The 24,336-nt window shown below is 23.1% G+C and overlaps 1 protein-coding gene across 2 annotated transcripts in view; it reads right to left on the reverse strand.

Annotated features, from left to right (window-relative positions):
- LOC112598595 (glutamate receptor 1-like) overlaps positions 1-24,336 on the reverse strand; it is a 173,493-nt gene that overhangs the window by 3,948 nt on the left and 145,209 nt on the right. For both annotated transcript variants that reach the window (XM_025345124.1, XM_025345125.1), the window contains 6 exons: positions 22,023-22,117; positions 19,513-19,961; positions 11,367-11,565; positions 9,697-9,941; positions 5,853-5,952; positions 4,773-4,913 (listed from right to left, as the gene is read on the reverse strand). In XM_025345124.1, coding sequence (XP_025200909.1) covers positions 4,773-4,913; positions 5,853-5,952; positions 9,697-9,941; positions 11,367-11,565; positions 19,513-19,961; positions 22,023-22,117 — 1,229 coding nt within the window. The remainder of the gene's footprint in view (positions 1-4,772; positions 4,914-5,852; positions 5,953-9,696; positions 9,942-11,366; positions 11,566-19,512; positions 19,962-22,022; positions 22,118-24,336) is intronic.

Below are 24,336 nucleotides of genomic sequence, written 5' to 3' on the forward strand. Positions count from 1 at the left end.
GTAAAAAATAAAAAATAAAAATGTATTAATACTTGACAATCACGAAAAATAACGATATTTATTCTGTTTTTATATTATTATTAAGATAAAAGTATAATTAACAATACATATAATAATACAACTTGCTAGTTTCATATAATCTCTACTTTTTTTTATCTACGTGAAAATTCCAAATGATATTTTTTATTGGTATATAAAAAACGTTTTTTCATACAAACCTAACTTAAGTCACACTTCAAAGTATCAGCATAATAATATAACCAAACGATCACGGTTGAGTTTATCATAAAAAAAGTCTGTATTTTATTTACTAAGTAATGAAATATCAGTTTTTTTTTCTTAGGTCTCGGTGGAATATAGTCATATATCAACGAAAAAAAAATTTGTCAACGAAATTGGATTTTGATCTTATATTGATGGCCGATAAGCCACAGTGTTGGTGAAGCGAGAGGGTTTTTTGCGGGCAACCATAGCTAAGCCCAAAGAGATTTATTCAGACTCCCTTACTTCTACAACATTTTTCGTTAACAAAAAATAATTGAACACACAAGATCACTAACTGGTTATTACTCTGTAAAGTATTTCAATTATAATTAATTAAATAAAATAGTACACGATCGTTTTTTTTTTCTATTATTATTATTGTTATCAAATGTCGTAATTCACTTAATTCAATTAAACAATTCAATAATACAATTATCATAGTGTTATAAATAAACTCAAAATAATTATTACTTGATAATATTACTGTAGAACTTAAGTTAAAGGTTTAGAAATTAAATAATATATCACATGCCAAATCATATATTTTAATTTAAAGTCTCATATTTAATATTTTTTAGCGACCTCGAGTAGTAATTTATCCTGTCATGTTTTTTATAAAGTAAAAAATTCTAGTTAATAAACATTTGTTATGTGTAAGAGAACGTAAAAATACAATAAAATAGTTTCAATGTATATCTGTTATATTAAATATATATATATATATATATACATATTACATACATATAAGATAATATAAAAAAATACAATGAAAAAGATCTTGTAAGTGACCGCGAATACTGTCTATAATTTGTTATAAGTTTCACCTAGTCATTTCTGTTATTAATTATTATTTTTTTTAAATAAATTTGGATTATACATTTTACTTATGTATATATTTAAAAATAAATGTTAAATTGAATTTCATATTTTATTTGTATATCTTGATAATAAATTGCCTTCTAAGTTATAATGATGAGTATAAAAATATAAAAACAAATGTTAATTTGTGAAAAACATTTTTGCAAATGTGTTAGGTAGAAGTCATCAATTAATGAACTCTTATTAATTTTTTAAACAAATAAAAAGTATATATTATTAAAAATGATAGTCTTAACTTTGAACTCATTATAAAATTAAAAGCCAAAAAACAGTATAGGGGGGTTTGTCTGTTCTTTAAAGTTTTTTTTTCTATTAAAGTAAGTGCAATAACTCGCAGGTGACGTTAATATATTATTCTTTACTATAAAATAAATTTTCTGCTGTTATCCATGTCACTTTGTTTGATTATAGTTACTAAAAGGTGACATTATACCATTTTTTTTAAATTTTTATTTTTGTAACATAAAAAAAAAAAAAAATCAAAACACAATTTTTACTCGTTTGAGTAAAATATTTTTAAACCATTTAAACTCATAGCTAGGATAATGAGTGAAATTTACTAAACATCGTAAAGCTTTCAATTTAATTAAAGTTACATTATATCACTAATTTCTAATCATAATTTATGTAGGTAACTAACCTAGAATACTTATTTTTTGAAGTAATTTACAAATGAATACATTTGTAATATATCTATGAAGTGATATAACTATTGCACATAAATACATTTTTATTTATACTCAATAAATTTAGTAACTATCTTTTTCTAATTCTTCAAGTAATCAAAATTTAATTTTTAGTTTTCAATTTAATAAAGTTCAAAACTAAAATATTAGATTTAAAATAAAAATATATTTATATAAAATAAATACACATGTTACAATATGTTAATATGAAATGCATAAAATGTTTGTAATTATAATGCTTGACATAACTAAGTAGATATGAATGTCATTTATTGTGTCATTTTATGAAAATTAGTTTTAATTTTTTAGAGAGTACGTAACACATCATGTTAAGTCATGGTTTATCATTACAGCTATCAAAATATATTGTAATAATTGGAATAAAATTTAACTAACAGTAATTTATTAAATTTTAAAGGAATCGATTGGAAGCATGGTTTATAGTAAGTGATGGGTTATAAAATATATTAACAGTGCAGACAACAATGTTTTCCGCGTGTAGTGTAACATCTAATTTGCACATATTCAAAGTGATTGGGGTAAGAAATTTATTGAGAAATATAATATAAACGGTTTGTTTCAAATGTTTTATATGATATTCGTCGACAAAACATTATTAAATTGTTAACGTAAAGTAGATAGAATACACGCATGTTGGTTGTAAAGCGTGAATTAAAATTGTAATGAAATCTATAATTTTAAATAATATATTTTAGTTTATTATAAAAAATATAATTGAAAATGTTGAATATTTTGAATACCAGAGAAGCGAGGTTGTGTTTATATGTATGAATAACATACATTTATAGATTAAGTAATATTTATTTTGAGTTTTATTATATTTATATTAAAAGTATTTTATTAATCATTAGATACTGTGTATTTCATTAATCCATATAATATATTAATTTCACTTTAAGGAGTATTAAATTTCAATTTAGAAAACAACGATATCAATTAAATTCTTTATAATTTTTTAAGTAATAAACACTTAATACATAGTTATTTTAGATAATATAATATCAATAGTTTTCATTTTAATATTTTTACAATTTAAAAGCTGATAAAAAATATTTTAAAGCAATAGTGTATAGTGAAATTTAAAAAATAGGTTACAAAAACTACTTTTTACGAGTTTCTTCAGTATTTTTCACAAGCTTTCAATGCATTTAAACACTTATAGTAACTTCTTGGAAAATTGAGAAATTATCCTTTTATAAATTAAATACTCTCAATTTATCAAATTTAATAAACACAAATCAATTAAAAACTGATTAATAATTTCTATTGTGTTCTTTTACCAAATATTTAGTAAAAAATTGTTCAAACATAATTTTTTTTAAATCATACGTACATTGAAAACAAAAATAAAACAACAACATTGATATGTAATACTAAAAACATTATTTTCATGAAGACAATTTAATTTTCTATTAATTTATTTTGGCCAACGTTATTAAATTTGTTTTGTATACGTTTTAAAATGTCGAAACCAATATAATGATAATTAAATTATTCATTGTATTTACTCTTTATAATCTTTGTAGATATTTTTAAAACTCCTATAAATATCTATAAAACTTTAAAAAGACTTACCTAGAATCATAATACTAAACATTGTAAACTTTGGAAAATGCTCTAGGCAATACTAACCAACTATCTTTATCCTTTTGAAGTTTATATAGTAAATACAAGTTAAAATGTATTATCGTATAACAAAACAAACATGCGATAGACAGTAAAATCTATTTGCAAAATATCTATATACAGATATAATAATTCTTACAAAATGTAACTCATTTATAAAGTAATGATATCACTAGTTGATAAGTTATAAATTTCAAAAGTGTATAAAATCAAAAAAACATTTTCTATATTATTATTTTATTGAGAAATTATTTGTCATACATAAATAAACGATTAGATTAAATCATAATAATTTAATTTAACAAATAATATTATTAATATAATGGTAATTATTTTATTCTAATGTTTTCGTCATCATAATGTCAGTATACGATGTACATAAATCGATTTATTTCATAACTTCCTTAATATAATATAGATAGATGTACTTGAGTGTACGTTTACTAATTTAATACTCATATAATATATATATTACATATTAGTCTTTACCTATCTTCAGCATAAGCATAACCATTTTTTTATGAAAATACGTATAAAATAATGGTGAGAAAATGTCAAATGAAAAATTAAAAGTTGGATTTTAAAATATAAATAAGTTAACTTTGTGAAAATATGATAAAATAAATGTTGTAAGACTAAGTAATTTTTATAAAAACAACTTAGATTGTTTATTTTTTAACTATTCATAAAATCAAAGTTAAAAAATGCTTTCTAAAAATTAAAACTGAAAAATACTATTTTTTTAAATAAGCAATTTTGTTTAATGATTGTCAAGTAAAAACATTAACAGATTTTTAGCGTAGTCTTGTAAGATATGTTGTTTTAGAACTAGAACCACTTGTCTTTGGTAAACCTATAAATAACGAGCCTAAATAATTGCTTATGAGTTTCAAGTTTCGATAAAGCATTTAAACTAAAACTATATAAATATATGTGTATAAAAAGTCAATTTTTAAATTATATTTTAAATTTCATAAATACTAATCTCGTTGGCATTTATATAAAACTACTATTTAAAACTAAAATCATTTTTTTGTAGCTATACTGATCATAATAATCATTGCTACAATTAGAAACCGCATTTTCATTAATCAATACTATAGCCGAAAACATCAAATAACCTGCGCGCGCATCAAAAAAGGATACCTAACGTAAACACGTAATAAAATTAGAATTTAAAAGTAATCAACCGCCGATACTGGAAGCAAAGTTATGCATACATCACACTGACAATATTAATTATTTATAAAACATCATAATATTTAAGTGTAACAAAATATATAATAATAGTATTACTTTTGAGTTGGCTTGATCCGAATGCGTTCGGTAGCAAAACTGGAACAATGCCACGGCGATGGCCACGATGAGTCCCAGTACTAGTATGTAAAATATACCAGCAATATTGTTTAACGTCAGCTCAGCATTGCGGAAAGACTCCTGCGGGAATTAAGATGTGCGGTATGTAAAACGTTGGCAATTTTAGACTTATTATTTTTAATAAATTCAGTGATATTTCGTGTTTTATAGCGCATGACAAGGAAAGAGAGAAACGAGAAAAGTTACCGTTGCACTTCTGCACCAAGTTCAAAAATAAAAAAGGACATAAATTGCTGCTATAACCTATTTTTCCTTATTTTTTCGTTTGTGGGTTTGCTAGTAATGTAAAACTGCGAACAAGCAAATGGACTAAAAGTAAAGTTTTAAAAATTCAACTACCGTTTTTATTCAAAACGGTCTTTAAGTGGTCAAGCCTCAATGTATTTTTCTTTTGAAAAAATAAATGACTTTCAGATTGTTTTATTTATATTTTTTTTTTCTCCCAAAACTGAGAGTTCTATCATTTCATTATTAAATAACCATACATTTTCAAATTACTTAAGTGAATTAAAGTAGTATTTAGTCAACATCACTTTATATTATTTAAGTAATTTTTCAATGTTTCCTACATTTTTAAAAGTATTTCATTAAAAAACAAATATAGGGAGGGGGATAAAATTGAAAAATGAACGACTGGTGATATACATTCTGAGTAAAGTAATTTGTCTATAAACAACTAACAACTGTGAATATCTTTGTAAATATTCGTTAATAAAAATTTAAAATAATATTGTAATAATTCAAAATAAATTTAAGGATTTGTTTAACGGAATACCACATAAATATATTAAATAAACGGATTTATCTAATTTTTAATCATTCTATTGTTTATGAATTGTATATATATATTTAATGCTTCATTTATTTTAAATATTTAATAAATAATATTGGTTATATTACAATATTAAATCATTTAATTCATATAAATTAAAAAATTAATTTATCATCAAAAGAATAATTAAGATAAAAAATTAGAAAATTGTATTTTACTTTCATTACCTTTGCTTCGTAACCGCACTCATCTATCCACCATTTGTTTTCGAGCCTTGTAAGATCGCCGCTATCAGTCAATTGTACAATTGCAGCATTTATTCGATTCCTAAATAATAGTAAAATTAAATGTATTATAATCATGTACATAAGCTTAATATATTTAAGTATAAAAATTAATATTTTATAAATTATAAATATATAAGACAAAGAATTATAAAAATTGATCGTCCAAAACAAAGATGGATAAAACAATCAAAGAAGATATGAAAACCTATATAAGGAATAAACATTATAGAATAGGAATTAGTTACTCATAAAAGGAGATTGAGAACAATGGAGGTTATGTTAAAGAACCTAAATGATATATGTTACTCTAAAAATGAAAATTAATTTTAGATGAAATTATAATATATATATAAAACTTTAATAAAAATACCAATACCTAACTGTAATTAATAATAAAATATATCAACTCATTTGTTCATAGTAGTTATTATTTTAATTTTATACTAAATTAGCTTAATAACTCTCGACTATTATAAAACTAGATATGGGAATTTTAATGTAAAATTTGTTTCGGTAAATTTTTTAATACTGTATAATATTTTTATTTATTAAATTTATTACGAACTCAATAATATTTTTTAAAACAAACTAACCAACTTATTACCCCTTACCTCGTATTACGTTTAGAAACATAACAATTAATGAAAAACATATAAATTATGAGAACTTGATAATTATTTAAACAAAGAAAAAAACAAAAACTAACTAATTATTAATATATTAATATATATTTTTATTATTTTACAAATATTGAGAAACCTATACATAAAAAAAAATAAATTTTACTAGTTAGATTTGGATATTTATTCAAAATGCGATTCATCAAATTCATCATCACTTGAAATATTATGTTCATCTGATAAGTTATCAGATTTAACTATATAATTTGTATTATAATATTCTTCTGTGTCTTCGCAGTCAGAAATCACATGACTAATCACTAATTAGTAATCAGTAATCAATAACCAATAATCACATAGGTACTATTAAACTATTATATACTCTGTTCCGATTAAGATGACTTGCATTCGAGCACGGTGAGCAACGAGCGTGGCTGATGGGCCGCACACAAACACATCGGTTGGACAGCACGACGCGACGATTGGTTTCGCAACACGGGCGATGAAAAGCGATCTACTACGATGTAAACCTAACATAATTCAGTCGTTTTCGCACAAGTCATATTTATTTGGAACAGAATATACTAGGTTAAATGTTGATATGATATTATGATAATATGATGGTTAATAGAAACAATATTTATTTTCGTCGAATGCGGGGAATGGCGATAAAAATAAAATTCAAGTTTTACCGATATTCTCGTAATATTGACGTATAAACATTATAGTATACGTAGAAGTGTAGAACGTCAATAGCGTTATTATGCACATGAAAATCATTGAAATGAAGGGTTACCCGATTTCATAAACAGTAAAAAAAAGTTTACCGAGTAAAAAAATATCGGTAAAATTTACCTAGTAAATTTACCAAGCTCCCATCTCTATTATATAATACATAATTTATAACTATTCAAATATCTTACTTCCTTAAATAATATTTTAAATATCATAGTTGCTTTATCCAATGTTAGTAGAAACCATCCAGATTCAATTCTCAACCTCCTACTGATATATTTATTCGTGTAGTTATATAATTTTCGCAAAGATATAAATTGCCCTTGGGTGTACCAAATATTGGCGCAAAGCACATAAAAGAGAAATAAGTTCAATATAGGTGTTGTATTCGAATAGACCCAAGAGAATACCATTTGGGCGGAGATAAAATTAACGGAAGGACAATCATATAGATCAAACTGCAAAACACCACCATTCCTCTCTACTGGTCCCCCATTTTTTGGCTCTAGAGCATTTTTCGATAGCCCTTGGGGACCCTCTTGATACCCCTATAAATCGCTTATAGGATTCGATCGGATGGTAAAACAATGTTGAACGAGTATATTGTTTATATATAAAACCATTAAAACAAAAATACAAAGAATTTATTACTTACTAAAAAAGAACAAACAATAATCCAAAATAAATATATAAAAATTTTTATTATATTGTTTTGTAAGTTTAAAAAAGTGTTTAAATTTTTTAACAATCTAATAAAAGTTACTTATTATAAATAGTACGTACTATTAAAATTATGTTACCCCACTGAATGTCATATCTACTTATTTTACTAATTAACGGATATTTCTATTTACTACATTAGAATTTCTATTTATAAAACCAAAAAACCTAAAAAGCACTCATAAATGTATTTATCTAAAGCCCTAATAATAATAAGTATTAGGCTTTAATTACCAAATTTCACATCCGCTACATATTGTAAGTCTCTCACATATTTTTGTCTAAAGAAAATATAGGCTTTAGGTATTTATAAATACCATATACATGGTACAATTTGATATTACTACACATATTAATTCATGTTAAACATAAAAATTTAAACTTCCCAATTTATTATCTTAAGAATTTTACTACTACTCAATCTCAATCACTGCCACAAACAAATACAAACAAGCTGCCAACTTACTTGACAAAATATAAATAACACTCAGTTATTTTAACAATGTTATTAAGTAGTATTATCGTTATTAAAATAATATTAAATATATTCATAGACCTCTCTCATTTTATGAAAATGTATTATTTAATACTAAATCTGTAAATGATAAACGACACACTAGTTGCTAGAACTCAAAGTAACAATAAAACATTTTTTACACCTATTATAATGTGTAATAGATTTTTATCGAACCAAGTAAACTATCCAATTTTTTAAAATATATGTAAAGTATTATATTTATAGAACACACAAGCATATATAATATAAAATGCCATTGTGCATCTAATCGCATAATCTCTTACACAATTATGCAGGTCTAGTATGAAGCTATGTATCATTTTTGCATAATATACATTATTATCTAATGACAAACTTTTTTTTAAATATTTGAAATGTTTTAATTAATTTAGTATAGCTAGTTATCACATAATATTTTAATAAAATATGAATATGTTACACTGCATAAAATCTGTGGAATGGAATGGTTCATAAAATGTACCGGGTTATACAAATAATAAATCTGAATTTAAATTAATTTTGTTCACTCGTTGTTTAAAATTAAATTCAATAACAATACTTTTTTTAAATTTAACATAACAACAATAATTACTATATTATATTTTAAATCAATTTTCCAGGCTGTTTTTAAAAGTCAATTAAAATTATCACCTTGTGACATCCTAATTTTAACGCAACACGAATTTCATCAGAATAACATTAGAAAAACTTTAATTTTTAACATGAATATTTTATTTAAAATATTACATGGATTTAGATAGTAACTAAAGTTTTGAAATCGACGTCAGTTAACCACTGCAGGTTATTATAAATCGCATTGAATAGACTCGTATATAATATATAATATATGAGTGCCTCTCCTTCTTTATAATATATATGTATGTATCTTTATACATATATACATATATATATATATATATATATATATATTTATTTTTCTTATAATCAAAAATGTGTTGCAGAAAATTGGGTTTTCTTTTTTTTTTTTCATATCAGTCTCTCGTCTTAGAAAATGTGATTTTGTGGAATGTAATCCGAGAGAGTCATTCAACCGAAAGACACGCGTAATATTCCCACTTGTGTCCCTTTACCCGAACCTCACATCTATCGGTGATCTTATTTCCCAAAAGCCCCAAACGAGATTTGTCAATATTATATATGATATGTATAAAATAAAATAGATCAGTCTCACCTTAGCGGAGACCCAAGTGGCATCGCTATACCGTAGCCCTTAACGTCTATGTTACGTCCGACTTTCATTGTGTCACAAGGTTTTCTCATGTTCACAAAGTCATTTTTGGGAGACTCAATAAGCAAAGCAAACTTGCCATTTGAGTTCCTTACTCGTTGGATGCCTTCATCGTAAGTATCCACAAACACGTGTGTCCGCGAATTCATGAACTGCCACATTTTACTGTACAATGAACTATGCGATCTCTATATAATAATCAAAAAATATAAGCAATACATTTATAGAAATAATTATTATAGTTTATATTATAAGTTTTATTTGTTTGACTTAATAACTAAAATAATAAAAATGCAGCAAAATATACTTGTAATTGTTGCATATTAGGTACATTTAACATTTATGTTTTAATAAATTGTATGATTTTAGATGATTTAATCAGATATATTTTTTGAAAACAATTTAAATTAATTTTTATGACATCATTGATATAATGATTGAATAATAATATAAAATTAAACACGATACTCAAATTAAAAATCATTTTATGATTTTATAAATAAAATTTAAATAAAATTATTTAGTTGAAAAAAAAACAGAACACTAGCGTACTATTAATTATTAATTTACTTATTCAAGTATCTATTTTATAAATTAATCAGATCAATTGATTGTAAGTAATTTGGAAATCAATTGTTTTTATTTTTCAGTTTTCTTTTTATCATTCTCTATAGGTTTTTTAAGTAAAGCAAAAACATTCATAAGAAACTGCCGTGGTGAATGGCCCGAAACGAAAAGTTTTCTGCTAAAAAAAAAGTGGACCAAACCCAAGATTTACAGTCCATAGAACTCAAAAATTGAACACGTAATGAGAAATTATATATTAGTTCAACACCTTTTACGTATGTACCTATAAATTTTATTTTTATTTCTAATATCATTTTTCACGTATCCCACAACAAATAAGCTAAAAATTATTGAGGAAAAATATTAAATTTTCAACAAGCTAAAAAAATCAAATACAAAATGAATTCGGTGAATAATTTATCTCCATAGTTCTGAAGGTTTGAATTTAATGGTGTTGACGTTTGCAGACTTCATTGGATAAACAACTTATTAAAGGGGACAATCAAGTATTGAAAATAATTCCAAACTTTGACGACGACAAAGTCACTGCCAGGTATAAAGTTTTTGAATAAAAAATATTTTTTATTTTTTTATTTCTTATAAAATAATATAAATAATAAACTCATGTCTAGGTATTATATTGTATTCATAACGATGAAATTATACGTATAAACAAGTTAACCCAGATTATTTACTACTATAACAGAAATATAATTAAAATTGTAAAATTTATTTTAGTGAACAGTTATTGTTTTACAATTATAAATAATATTATTTTAAAATTTGTTAAAAAAGCTATGTGAAACAATACTATAGATGCAAAAATATATGCATTCATTTTTACGTTCGTTTAAGTCAATCGTTGTGTTTTAAGGTGTAACGATAATATTATGTTAATTATAGTTTATAATAATAATTCACCAATTTATTCGTAGAATAATTATAATAATTATATTTATCATTTATATAGTTATATTATATCAAGGTATTTTGATTCAAAAAAATACACTTGGAAATTCAAAAAGTAAATTAAGTGCGCTACTTACTTTGAAAAAATCCCACGTAGACCCATGAGAAAGAATTCCGTATTCAATTTCAGTTTGTGCAGCTAAATCTTCTGGTGTACTGATTGGTGTGGACATTTTCTGTACGATCAAATACGCAGTAAAATTAGATACGTACGATGATATCAATATCACAGTGAAAAACCACCAGACGGCTCCAACAATACGTCCTGGTGTAGTCCTGTGCAAATAGGTTTATAAACAATGTTATTATTATGACTTTTTGTTTTCATTTAGAACAAGTAGGCTTAGACAAAAAGGTATTGCTTTGCTATATTGTAAGTACCGTGTGAGTCTCCGTAATAAGTGTATTAAATTTAAATTCTATGGTATTATATCATTGTATACGAAAAACGATAATAAGCAGAGACGATATATTAGACTAAGAATATTTCATATCTTGTTTTTATTATTACAACTAGACAAAGTAGTTTATTTTTCTAATAGTTATACACTGAATTAAAATTGAATTAATTTTTGTCAAAAAAATTGCATTTGAGAATATCATCATATGTTCTAAAACATAATAATATAAGTAAAAATGTTATGTTAAATTATGTTTTTGAATTATAATAAAACAATTAATATCATAATTTATAGTTTGAACAAGCATATTAATAACTATAAATTGATATACATTTTAACTTACAATGTCTTTATACATTTATAAAAAAAAAAATATGCTTGTAATTCTTTAGATTTTTTGGTACGATCTATTCATGAAAAACTTGGTATTAAATTTAACCTTAACTATAAAAATTACACATTTTATACATATTAAACAACGAAGCAATTTAAATACTTTTTGTGATTTTAATAAATTTTATAAAAATTAGAACATCAAATACTTCAAAAAAAAAAAAATTACGCCAATGTATTCTAAATGTTTTTATATATTTCTAAAAAAAACTTTTTGTGGAATTTCATATTCAATTTTCAAAGAATTTTACCCAATAAATAATTTTTTATCAACATTTATAAAAAATTAAATAAGAGTCATAATATTTCGTAAATATTATGAAGTACAGAAAAATTTCAAATAAATATTTAACGAAAATTTCAAGTGTCAACAACTATTCGTTTTTTAATTATAACAAAATAACAAAAATCGTACGAAGTGAAATATTTATTATATAGATATCTTAAAAATTTGAATTTTAACATACATAATCAATTAATTCGACTTCTCTGTATTTTTTTTTTAAGTATAGATTGAAAAATGTATGAATGATATTGTATTTATTTTTCAAATCTTTGATATCAAAATAAAGTTTTTCATAAATTTATAACTTCAAAATAGTTTAAAAATGTTCGAGATGATACGAATTTCATAAAAATTTTATATTAAAATACTCTTATAAATAATATTGTCTATTATGTATTTTAGGTGTTTTTTAATTGTCATATAAGTAACTTATGAGAAACCTTGTATTAAATTTTTAAACATTTTCTGTATTGTTTTTTTTTCTTAAAGTATGTATTTATAAAAATAACATTTGATAATTTAAAAAAAAAAAACTTTTTCAGTATACATAATTATATCAACAATTAAAATTAAATTTTTTATACAAATATTAATCAACAAGTTTATATTATTATTCAAAAAATATGTAAGTTATCAAATCGCGTAGAAGCACAAACTTTTTTAATTTGCAAGAGCTTCTATTGTATATTTTATATTATGAATTTGGTATATTTTTTAAACAAAAAGTTATGAAAGTTCTTCCTGTTATATAGCAAACGATCTTTATTTAATTTTAATTACATTTTAATTTAAGAAAATAAAAATAATTTTTATATAAATTCTGAAAATACCATGAATATTTCTAATATCTACTTAATAACTATATAGGAATAATTTGTGTCGGAACTCAAAATAGTAGAATGTAGTTAATAAAAATTTAATAAAAATATGTATAATTCTTGACAGAGAAATATGTTAATAAAATAATTATATTAGGTATGTTAATTAGTCGTGTAATGTGTAGTGCCAGGTTTCAATTTTTTTTTAACAAAATACTTACGGATTGTGTAATAACATTTCAAAAATTAAATACATGAGTATATATTTTGAAAATTTTAAGCCTAAAACTTTTAAATTACTTACCATAATAATTATGAATTTAAAACAATTTAATTTTTATTTATAATATTTTCTGTAATCTATTACTTAATAACTACTTAATGCATATTACATTTTTAATAAAATATATTTTTTTAATTTAAAAGATATTTTTTTGAATTATTTAAATTTTAAGTGTTCATCGCAAATATAATGTAAATATTTGGATAAATTATTTTGTTAATTACGTGGCGATTATCAGTGTAAATTATGATTTAAAAAAATTAAAATAAATAATAACTTTATAAATGTAAATGACTTTTTCATGTACATTTTAGATTTTGTATTTTGTTTGATATTGTGTTTATTTTTTAAAAGCTTTATAAAAATTGCTCTACATACAAACAATTACATTACATTACATAGTACTATAAACCTGATGTTTAAATAAATGTTTAAAATGAGATAAATATTTAGGTTATTTGAAAATTTTTAATAAACAAAATATGTATGTAATTACAAGTTGACTAGTAACAAGGAACCTACAGCAGCAACAAACGACATTTTTCATTTGTTTCCCAGAATACCCTATTATAATTTTGTGTAATAATTTACAAATTAAATATATTTTTATTATGTTTTAACTTTTAATAGTAATTTAATTTCATTATTGAAATAATAAAAACCCATTATTTGATATAATTACCTAACCTACATTAATATTATTTTTTAAATTTCGAATATTAATATTTCATTAACTTAGAAATAATATTTTAATAAGTAAATCTTAATTTCGTCATGGTAGAACATAAAACGCATTTAGATATAAATATAAAGCAATTAAAAACAAAAATAGCGCATTTTATTAATTTTATAATAATGTTGATTTTTATCAAACAACATTGATAAAACTTATTAAATCATTAAATATTAATGATAACCATATAATAATCTTATTATTACATCTAAATAACGCTATCACACGAGACTAAAGCATAAAGTAAACTTTGAAACGCCAAATAAAAAACTATTCGGTTAAAAAAGTATTTTTAGTATTTATATTAATCTACTAAGACGATTAAATATTGATTTATTTAGTTATTTTTAAATAACTAGTCGAATTACCCGACCTCGCTCTAGAAGTAATTAACTATTAAAAAAAAATTGAGGTTTAAAAAAATTACTATTTGCCTTATTATAAGTCTTTAATTTATGTAAAACTCTGTTAACATTATATTATTTTTTTGTAAAAAAATATTTTTTTGTTTTTTGACGAGGCATATACACATATAGGCTTTTCACCAAGTAGACACAAGAACAAGCAGCATACAAAATTATCCATAAGTAAAACAGGGAATCGTGATATCAAAGCCAGTAACCTTCAGAGTCTGTCCCTGTGCCTTATTGATGGACAGAGCACAAAACAAAGCTTTATAGGGAAGTGGATTCTTTTAAATTCAAACGAGTACTGTGAATAAAAACAACTTGACCTTGGGCTGAGTCGGATAGAATTTTAGCTTCGATCATGTTCCTCACAATGTAGGTAATATCCGTAATCTAATACCATAGCATAATTTTAATACATTTAGATTCTTCATAAATATTATTGGAACCACGATTTTCAAAGCAAGCTTATGCTGAGTTAATGATTGTTTCTAGATAACCACGTCCTCTTGGCCCTATTTGTAGAGCGACCCAGGTTTGATTTTCTACTTATAGGCATTATGCAACCAATAAAACAAATATTAATAACTAAAAATATTTAACACAAATGAAAAAATGAAACCTACATATTTAAGTATCTATTTAGTTTATTTAAAATATTGCATAACAATTGATAATTTACTCATTATTCTTATTTTTAAATCTTACTTTTACAAGTTGAAAACAATTCAAACCATTTGGTGATTTCCAACATACCTAGTAATTATAAAGTATTTTAATATTTTTCCAATTCCAACTTTAATCCACTAATAATGTTGTCATCAATACAAGTATGTTTTGTTTTTCTACAGGTAATAAACTGTTCAATTGAAATGTTAAAGATAAATCCAATTAGTTAAATAACTCATTCAAAAAAGTACTTAATCATTGTGTAAGTTTAAGAAACTATAGATTCAATACAGTCAAATTTAACCAAGTACGAAGACTTTAATATAACAAATAATCTAATTATCATTTTAAAATATTATTATATTTTATATCTATCAATCACTTTACTAAAATTGTTAAATGCATTAAATTAAACTAAGCATAAAATAATAATTGAATCTATAATTATTTTTCTCGTAGATAATATATAATTATCCATGAGAAAAATAAAGAAAAATTCAATCTCATGAAATATGCTTTTTATGTTTTTATTATAGTTATAATTTTAATTTCTTATTACGATTTTTTTTATTGATACATCGATATTGAATCAATAAACCAAAAATTAAAAAAATTAACTTTTAAATAATAAAAGTTTAATTTAAAATAATAGATGTTTAAGTAAGTCCCCAAAATAATAGAATATCTATTGTATGTATAATTTGAAAAACCTTATACATATATATATATATGCCATATTTCATGATAATGAAATAATAAAGTATGCCAATAATTTAGCTATTTATTTTTCCCGTTTTAATATCATAATTTCAATGATTTTTATAGATTTCCTTTATAGGTAATTTGCACCCCGCTCCGATTGCAATAGCCAAATACATAAATATGCATGTTAACTATGTTAGCATTTATGAATTACAAGTTGAGTTTTATTTAGCTGAAAACCAGCAATTTTAATGAAAATAAACGTAGTTAGTAACAAAACACGCACACACAGAAAAGTCAGGTATAATATACTATATATATATAGTATATGTATATAATATAAAAAGGTAGGTATAGATGAAAGAACAATTTTTATTAAACTATGAAGACTACAATTTGTAGTAATATAATTTAAATGGTATCAGAGAACTGTTTAGATATTATTAAATACGATTATGTTTTATAGTATTGTACCCAAAAACGTGAGAGTCAATTACACATTTACACGCGAAATACTGTTAAAAGTCTATAATTTCCAAACTTTTCATTCACATGTTTTAAGTACGGGATCTTAAAAAAACATAAATAAAAAAATAATAAAATAGTTCTATTTGCCAAATTCCTATCGTAGCCTAAGTATTTAATACATACTCTTTCTGAAACAATAAAATTTACAGTGTAATTATCATTTAGTTTAGCTATGATTAAATATTAATATGATCAGCATTAAAATTGCTCTACTGAGTTCAATCTGACAAAGACATTAAAATAACACAAAAACTATAACCAATACAACTAAATTAACATTAAGTAATTTTGCAAGCGACCAAACTGTATTAACAAATTAATTATTTAATGCAAACAAATACACGTGATTTTAATAGATTGTAAATCAAACTTCAATTATTTTTTAATTAAATTGCTTTTATCTTGTATGGTACTCGGTGAAGTGAAGTAGGATACTTTAAATTGTTCATTTTACTGATAACTGCAGAAGATAGATAAATACAATTATAATCTCATTATAATTTAGTACAAAATAAATATTAAAGTTTAAGTTAATAACACGAAAAAATTAGTTTAAAAATATTAATTTAAGTATTTGAAAAACTGAACTGTAAATAAATGTCTTTAAAAATATCTTTGAAAACATTTTATTCATTTTAAACGATATAAGGACTTAATACCTAGTTTAAAATGCATTCACCTGTTAAAGGTTAAAAGTTATTATGACATATTGTTCAGCTGGGAATAATAATTTCACTTATATGCTTTAGCCACTAAACATCTTAAATATTGTTTCATAACAATTATTAAGCTATTATAATTTTTATCTACTCTAATTATTACCTTCTACATAAGTAAATATTTTTTTAGAGAAGTTAAAAATTTAATTGTGAATATAATAATGAAAAAAATAAATCAACAATATCAGAAAAAGATCTATACATAACTGTTAAACAATTTGATTTTCATAACACTAAATGGATTAATAGATTTAAATGTGTATTATAATTAATTTTGAATATTTTGAACATTTATTGATTATATATGAATGATTGATACTATACAAGTATCTTTATTAATAAATTATATAAAAATATGAACTATACAAAGCTCAAGTTGTAAACCATTATAAAAAAAAATAAACTATGGAAATATGGAAATCAGGGTTTTCATAATCATTGTAGTTAGTATAACCATATTAAACCATAATTATTACAACACTATTAACACATATATTATAAATTTATAATGGACGTGAAACGGGTCGGCCTTATACAAAACTAAAACCCTTTGGAGAATATAACCCTAATAGAAATTAGGAAATCATAAATTCATAATTATAACATATTATAATAAAAACTGTGATTGATATTCAATTCTTATAAATATAATAACAATTAAATATAATAATATTTTAAATTTTAAAAATGTATTATTTATTTAGTTTCAAAATTTTATAATTATCTTTATATTTTTTCCAGTACCTATATGTTTATATAGATAATACATATTTTTTATTATCTTTTAAAGTTTATTTTTACTCTCAATAGTCATATTATTTTGAATTATAGCAGATAAATAGAATAAACAGAATCTATTTTTAGATTCAATACCCAATAGCTTAATAATAAATATTTATTTATTTTTGTAATTTTTCTATGAGTTTAAAGAGAAAAAATGGCTTCCCAAAAGTTTCAATTGGATAAAACTTACAATCTAAAAAGGTCACTTAAACTTTAGGAGCATTCTTAGATGATGTCAGAAAATAAAATTATACAATTATCATTGTAAGATAAATACTTCTTTCACTTTGTACAAAAACTTACAAAATTAATCTTATAAATATTAAGTATAATTTTAGTATTTTTATAGTCAGTAATTTATGTTTGTATATAATATAGTATCTACAAATAAATATGAATAAATTTTAATATAAACATAAATTATTAATAAAAAGCATCTGAAATGATCAGCCGTTGTTTCAATATTAGCACAATAAATTTATTACCTCATCTTATCAATAATAAAAAAAAAAAAAATGTGATTATGCAATTTAAACAAAATATTTATAATAATCTAAATTTTCTTATGTTGTTTGTTATTTATATACTACGTATTTAATATTAGTAAACGTTAAAATCTGAGGGAAGGCATGTCTAGATCCGAAATTAATATCTTAAGTACGCCACTGATGTACACCATGTATACCACCATACTATATATATACACACACGATATTCTACTACTCAGCATGCAATCTTATAATTTGGCAACCATTGATTATAATATAATATTGGGTTGCTGTAAATTGCATCCCATTTTTAATTTTTTGTGTAAATTGCGGCCCGGATATATTTTATACATACGTAAATTGCGGCCAGGATATATTTTGTACATATGTAAACTGTGGCCGAGGTATAATTTGAATAAAATCAATTGAAAATTGAATTAAAATCATTATTTTCTTTCCTATTTTTCAGACTTAGGACTGGCAATTTAATTGTTTTAATATTGGTATGGTTAAAAATATTCGGTTTTGCTGTTTTTATTTATAATTAAAAAAGTATTATTAACAATTATTTATAAAGTATTAAGTAAAAATATGTATCATTAAAAAATATATTATTAAAAAAAATTGTAATTAAAAAATTGGTAAAAATTTGTAAGATAATTTCCGCACATAGTCTAACTAATTTTTTTTTTTTTGCTTGCAATTCATGCATTTTTTCATGTATAAATGTTTCTCTTTCAGTCATTTTTTTGCTTTTTGTTCCTTGACTTCTCAAGCTGATATCTACATCGTAGATTATTAGTAATTACTAATCTTTAAATTGCACAGTTCACTGGAAATCGAAATATCCCAAGCCGCAATTTACGTGTCATAAAAATACACGGGCGGCAATTTACGTATGTTTTAAAAGTACATGGGCCGCAATTTACATAGTATATGACTATGGCCTTTTTTTTGGGACGCAGTTCACAGACTCCGATAATATTATGCTATTATTTTACAAAGACAGTTACCTCGGTGCGATATCACAAGCCTGTTGGGTGATGGCCGCCACTGCAAACCACATGCTGTTGGCTAACGTAAAAGGATTATGAACAAACATTGGGGGTGGTGGTATAGTCTGCTGTAGTTCATGACCCAAGCCACCGCCGCCACTGCCATTGCCGATACCACCACCACCGCCGTAGCTGTTGTGCACTGGCCTAACGTGAGCCGCAGCAGTGGCGTGCGCAGAAAACCGCGACACAACGTACATGACGATCACGACAGCTACATAAGCAAACCCAATGCTGATCCACACCTCCCGTGACAGTGGCGATAAGAAACTGAAAACTCCAGGCTTGTGTTTAGACGGTTTTTTAATCAAGATGTTAATGGCCGTTGACATGAACGGCTTACTAAACTCAACCACTTTTTCCCGTTCTGCCGTAATGGTGAGTGGTGCAATGGCCAAGTCCACTTCCTATAATAATAATAACAAATAATAATAATAATAAGAAGAAGAAGAATAGTAAAATTAAAAGAAAAGAAACTCACGATACTTAATATTTCGAATCACAGTGCACAAGGCAAATATTATTAGTTAGTTTATAATTTATATGCTTACTAATATAATTCCGAACTTGTTTCTGACAACAAGATAAATTATTTATTTAAATTATTGGTCAATGAATAATGTAACAGTCAGACAAAGCTTATATAGTTATTTTATTTTGTTACTTTTAAATTAAATGAAAATAAAATTAAACAAATAACAGTGGTAGTCGAAAAAAAATTTTTAAATTATAATTCGACAAGATATTTTTAAACTTTTTTTTTTTAATGAAATATTATGAAATATATTTTAACTATAGTAATTAAAGTCTTATTTTATAAATATGAATATTTTCTGATCATGTTTTTTGAAGAAAAATAGAATATACTGTAAATTAGATTTTTCATGAAATGTGAAGAAGTAAGAAGTACGAAAAACATTTTAAGTACTTGACGTTTTTTTTTATATTTCTGATCTACAATTTATACTGTTTACTACAATGAAAAATAATTATTATACTCTTATACAATGATAAATTTCCAAAATAAATACTAAACAATAATAAATGGTTGACGAATGAGACATATATTATTATATTTAATACTAAAGTAAAAAATTAATAAATTATTTAAGTTAGTATGATTATTCAAAATATAAACCATATATTATGTTCTATAGCCAATAATTATTTGGTTAAAAAACAAATATTCCATTAATTTCATTATATTTTTTATAGACCTAAAAACTTTCCTAAGAAACTGAAAAATTTCAATACCTACTAACTTTTTGAAAACAGTTCAAATTAGTTAAATTATCCATGGATATTTAAACAGGCACCCTTTTTTTTTTAATTGAACTACTGCCAACATAATTAGTTTGTGAAAGGAAGTTATTGAATGCAAGTTTTTGGTTGGTTATACATTGGTTGTATATTTTAAAATCAAATAAATAAAGACATTAAGTATTTACCATTTTAAAATCAAAAATAATAAAATTTTCATGTGCAATTAATATTTTAAAACTTAATACAAAGTCTCCAACAGTTTCTCCAACAAAATCGATATAAAGTATAAACATTAAACCATATTCATACTATAAGAAATAATTGAATTATAATTAATAGATTGCTATTGTATGCATGTATATAAAACGATGTTATTATTTATTTTTATTTAGACCCAAAATAAATTTAATTCATTAAATGTATTAAAAATAAATAATACACTTCCATTATAATATTATTATAAATAAGATAACTGAATAATACCATGTTCCAATATTACTATGTCCTATATTACAGTAACATGAGTAATATGTGGTTTATTAACTTATAAATTACGTATTAAAAAGTTTAGTTGGCTTTATTATAATTATGGAATATCTATTGAGTGCATTAAAAAAGATTTACATCAATGATTCAAATAAATTTGTAAAAGTAAATAAGAAATCAAGCTACAATTGGATTTTTAATAACTATAAAAAAATAATTGTATTTTTATAAATAATAAATTATTAATTATAATAAGTATTTTATAAGAAATATAAACATATAAAAACCAAAATTGATTTTAAAACATCAGTGGAATAACTATCTACAACAATGCGTTTATTTTAATAAAATCCACATCGGTATATTAAGTTGAACAGTTCTTTCGGTACCATTCATATGAGTAATAGTTTTACTTAAAAATGTATTTCTAATATCATTAGATTTCGTTTTAAAACAAATACAAAGAAACTTTTTTTAAAACTCATTTTATGTTACGTCATTAAATAGTTTATTATACAAAATAAAAATAAAAATATAAATAGTATTAATAATAATTTTGTTTAGAATTTTTAATAAATCAGCATACAATTATTTTTACTTTTTTAAATTAGAAAATAGGAAGAAATAACATTTTTAAGTCGTACTTTTAATAATTATAGTAATAAAATATTTAAAAATTAACAATTCAGTAGAAGTTTTATTAATTCCATAGTTCATACCTTTCTAATTATTTCGCCGACCATCCCATCCCAACCACCTTTAACTTCATGATTCTCCATTCCATATTTCCGGTCTTTGACGGTACGTAACTCATCTGAAAAAATACGTTTAATAATAATGCATAAATTACGTGCCGCCATATTTCATAACTCTACTATATGCTATACACTATATAATTTAATAGCTACATAAACATATTCATACTTATAACAAACTAAAATCATTGTGCATTATTAATATAAATATTAATTATTGTTATATCTATATTCTAAACATAATAATTAATAATTGTTACATATATAGTTAAGACAACTGGAAAATAGTTGAACAATAAGCTTTATAAAAAATTTTTGATTTATTATTTACTCATTGAGAATTATTTGCTAAATTAATAGTGCTATTCAAAGATACCTAGAATTGAGAGTTTCGATATTAATTTACTTCTCGTCAATGATAATAATTATAACGAGTAATTGCGAAGACTAATTTTATGCCTTTGTGGCAAACTTTAAAGTCGACACGATGTTCAATAAACGACCATCGACAATAATTTGCATACATACTGATCACGAAACAAATCGACATCTTTTGTTTCCCGAATATATGTGTTTTGAACTTACTGTATAATTATTAGAACTAAATACTAAAACCTTATTGATAAGACTAATGACTTATTTTAAGTCAAATTTAATATATATGATAGAAGTACACAAGTAAATAAATGATATGATCAAATTTATATGGACAATTATTTTTTTAATTTAAATTAAATTAAATTTAAATGTTTAATCTGATCTCTGTTATTTCATTTTTATTTGTATACGAATATTTTAAATATTCAATTAATCACGGTATACGAGTACTAAACGTATACTCATATTGAACACGGTAAAACATGGTTGTGTTATAAATGAACTATGTACATTTTTAACAACTTTTTATATTGATAATTTAATTAATTAAATATTAGGTATTAAACAAAAAATTACCTAATTAGAAAAATGTAGTTTTATTTTTAAATTTGAAAATATTAGAAATGTATTAAGTAGTCCACGTACCTTATGTTGTTTGGTTAATTTGAAAAAAAAATTATAAAATCAATTTTACTTGTTATATAATTTAGAGCAATAAACTATTTAATCAGAATTATTATTATACATTTTAAAATATAAATTAATTAAGAGCTAAATAATTGTTTACGCTATAATACTATATTCCTATAATATACTACAATTAAACTTAAAATTAAGTGTTAGTAGGTGGTATACATTATTTTATTAATATTGAAAAAATTATTAAAACATTTCAAAATCTATGTGATCTTATTTTATTTTTAACCCAAAGAATATATATATTTTATGTAAATATAACTGTTTAAAATTTTGATATTTTCTTTAAAAGAAACGAAATAGTTATTTATTATTTTATTATTTATGAAAACTTTATTTAACACTTTCGATATAAATTCCATTGACATGATGATTTTATAGCTTATTCCTACACGAGCATGTTACATACTTTATTTTTACTAATAAGAAATAAAAAAGTTCTGTATGCCTATTTTGGTACTCCCGTTTGTTATTAATGGATACGCTCTTATTCAGGTTCAGATATGGTAATGTATAATATAACATGTACTAAATTATAGTCATATGGTCTAAAGGATAATCATCTGTTGATACGTAAAACCCTCCCACAAATATATCTAGTCCATAAGTTTTTAGTATTCGCTAATAAGCATTCCGCAAAAACGTCGTCTTTCTTTAGTTCTATTTAAAAATCAATATCATTCGCCATTTTTTGGGAATTAAAGCTAATATATATATATTTATTTATTATTTCATATATATATATATGAAATATGCGTTTAGTATATTATCAGCCAATAATTCTTTGAACTGTATATTAAATATTAATGGTATAATACATAATTATACGCTTAAATAAATGAAATATAATATTATGTATCTGAACTACGAGTATAGTGCCGCATAATAAATAGCACAAAAAAGTTTGGTAGGAAAAATATTTTTGATACATATAATTTTAAATGCTAGTGAATTTTAAACAAATTCGTTGCCTAACATTTTCTTTTTCGAGATATCCCAAAGGACAAATTTATCATACCAAAACTTTAAATCATTATCTACTTAACAGTAAGAATAACTTTTTTCGGAATGTGTTCTATTATCTTAAAATAATAATATTATGTTTACACAGATGTATGACGTGCTTCTTAAAAGTTTTTCCATTTATATGTAAGATATTATATTTAAATACAAAAATCTCAGTGAAATATGATAGTTATATGAC

Source organism: Melanaphis sacchari, unplaced genomic scaffold (genome assembly GCF_002803265.2).
Source record: "Melanaphis sacchari strain LSU unplaced genomic scaffold, SCAv2.0 Contig48_pilon_pilon, whole genome shotgun sequence".
NCBI lineage: Eukaryota > Metazoa > Arthropoda > Insecta > Hemiptera > Aphididae > Melanaphis > Melanaphis sacchari.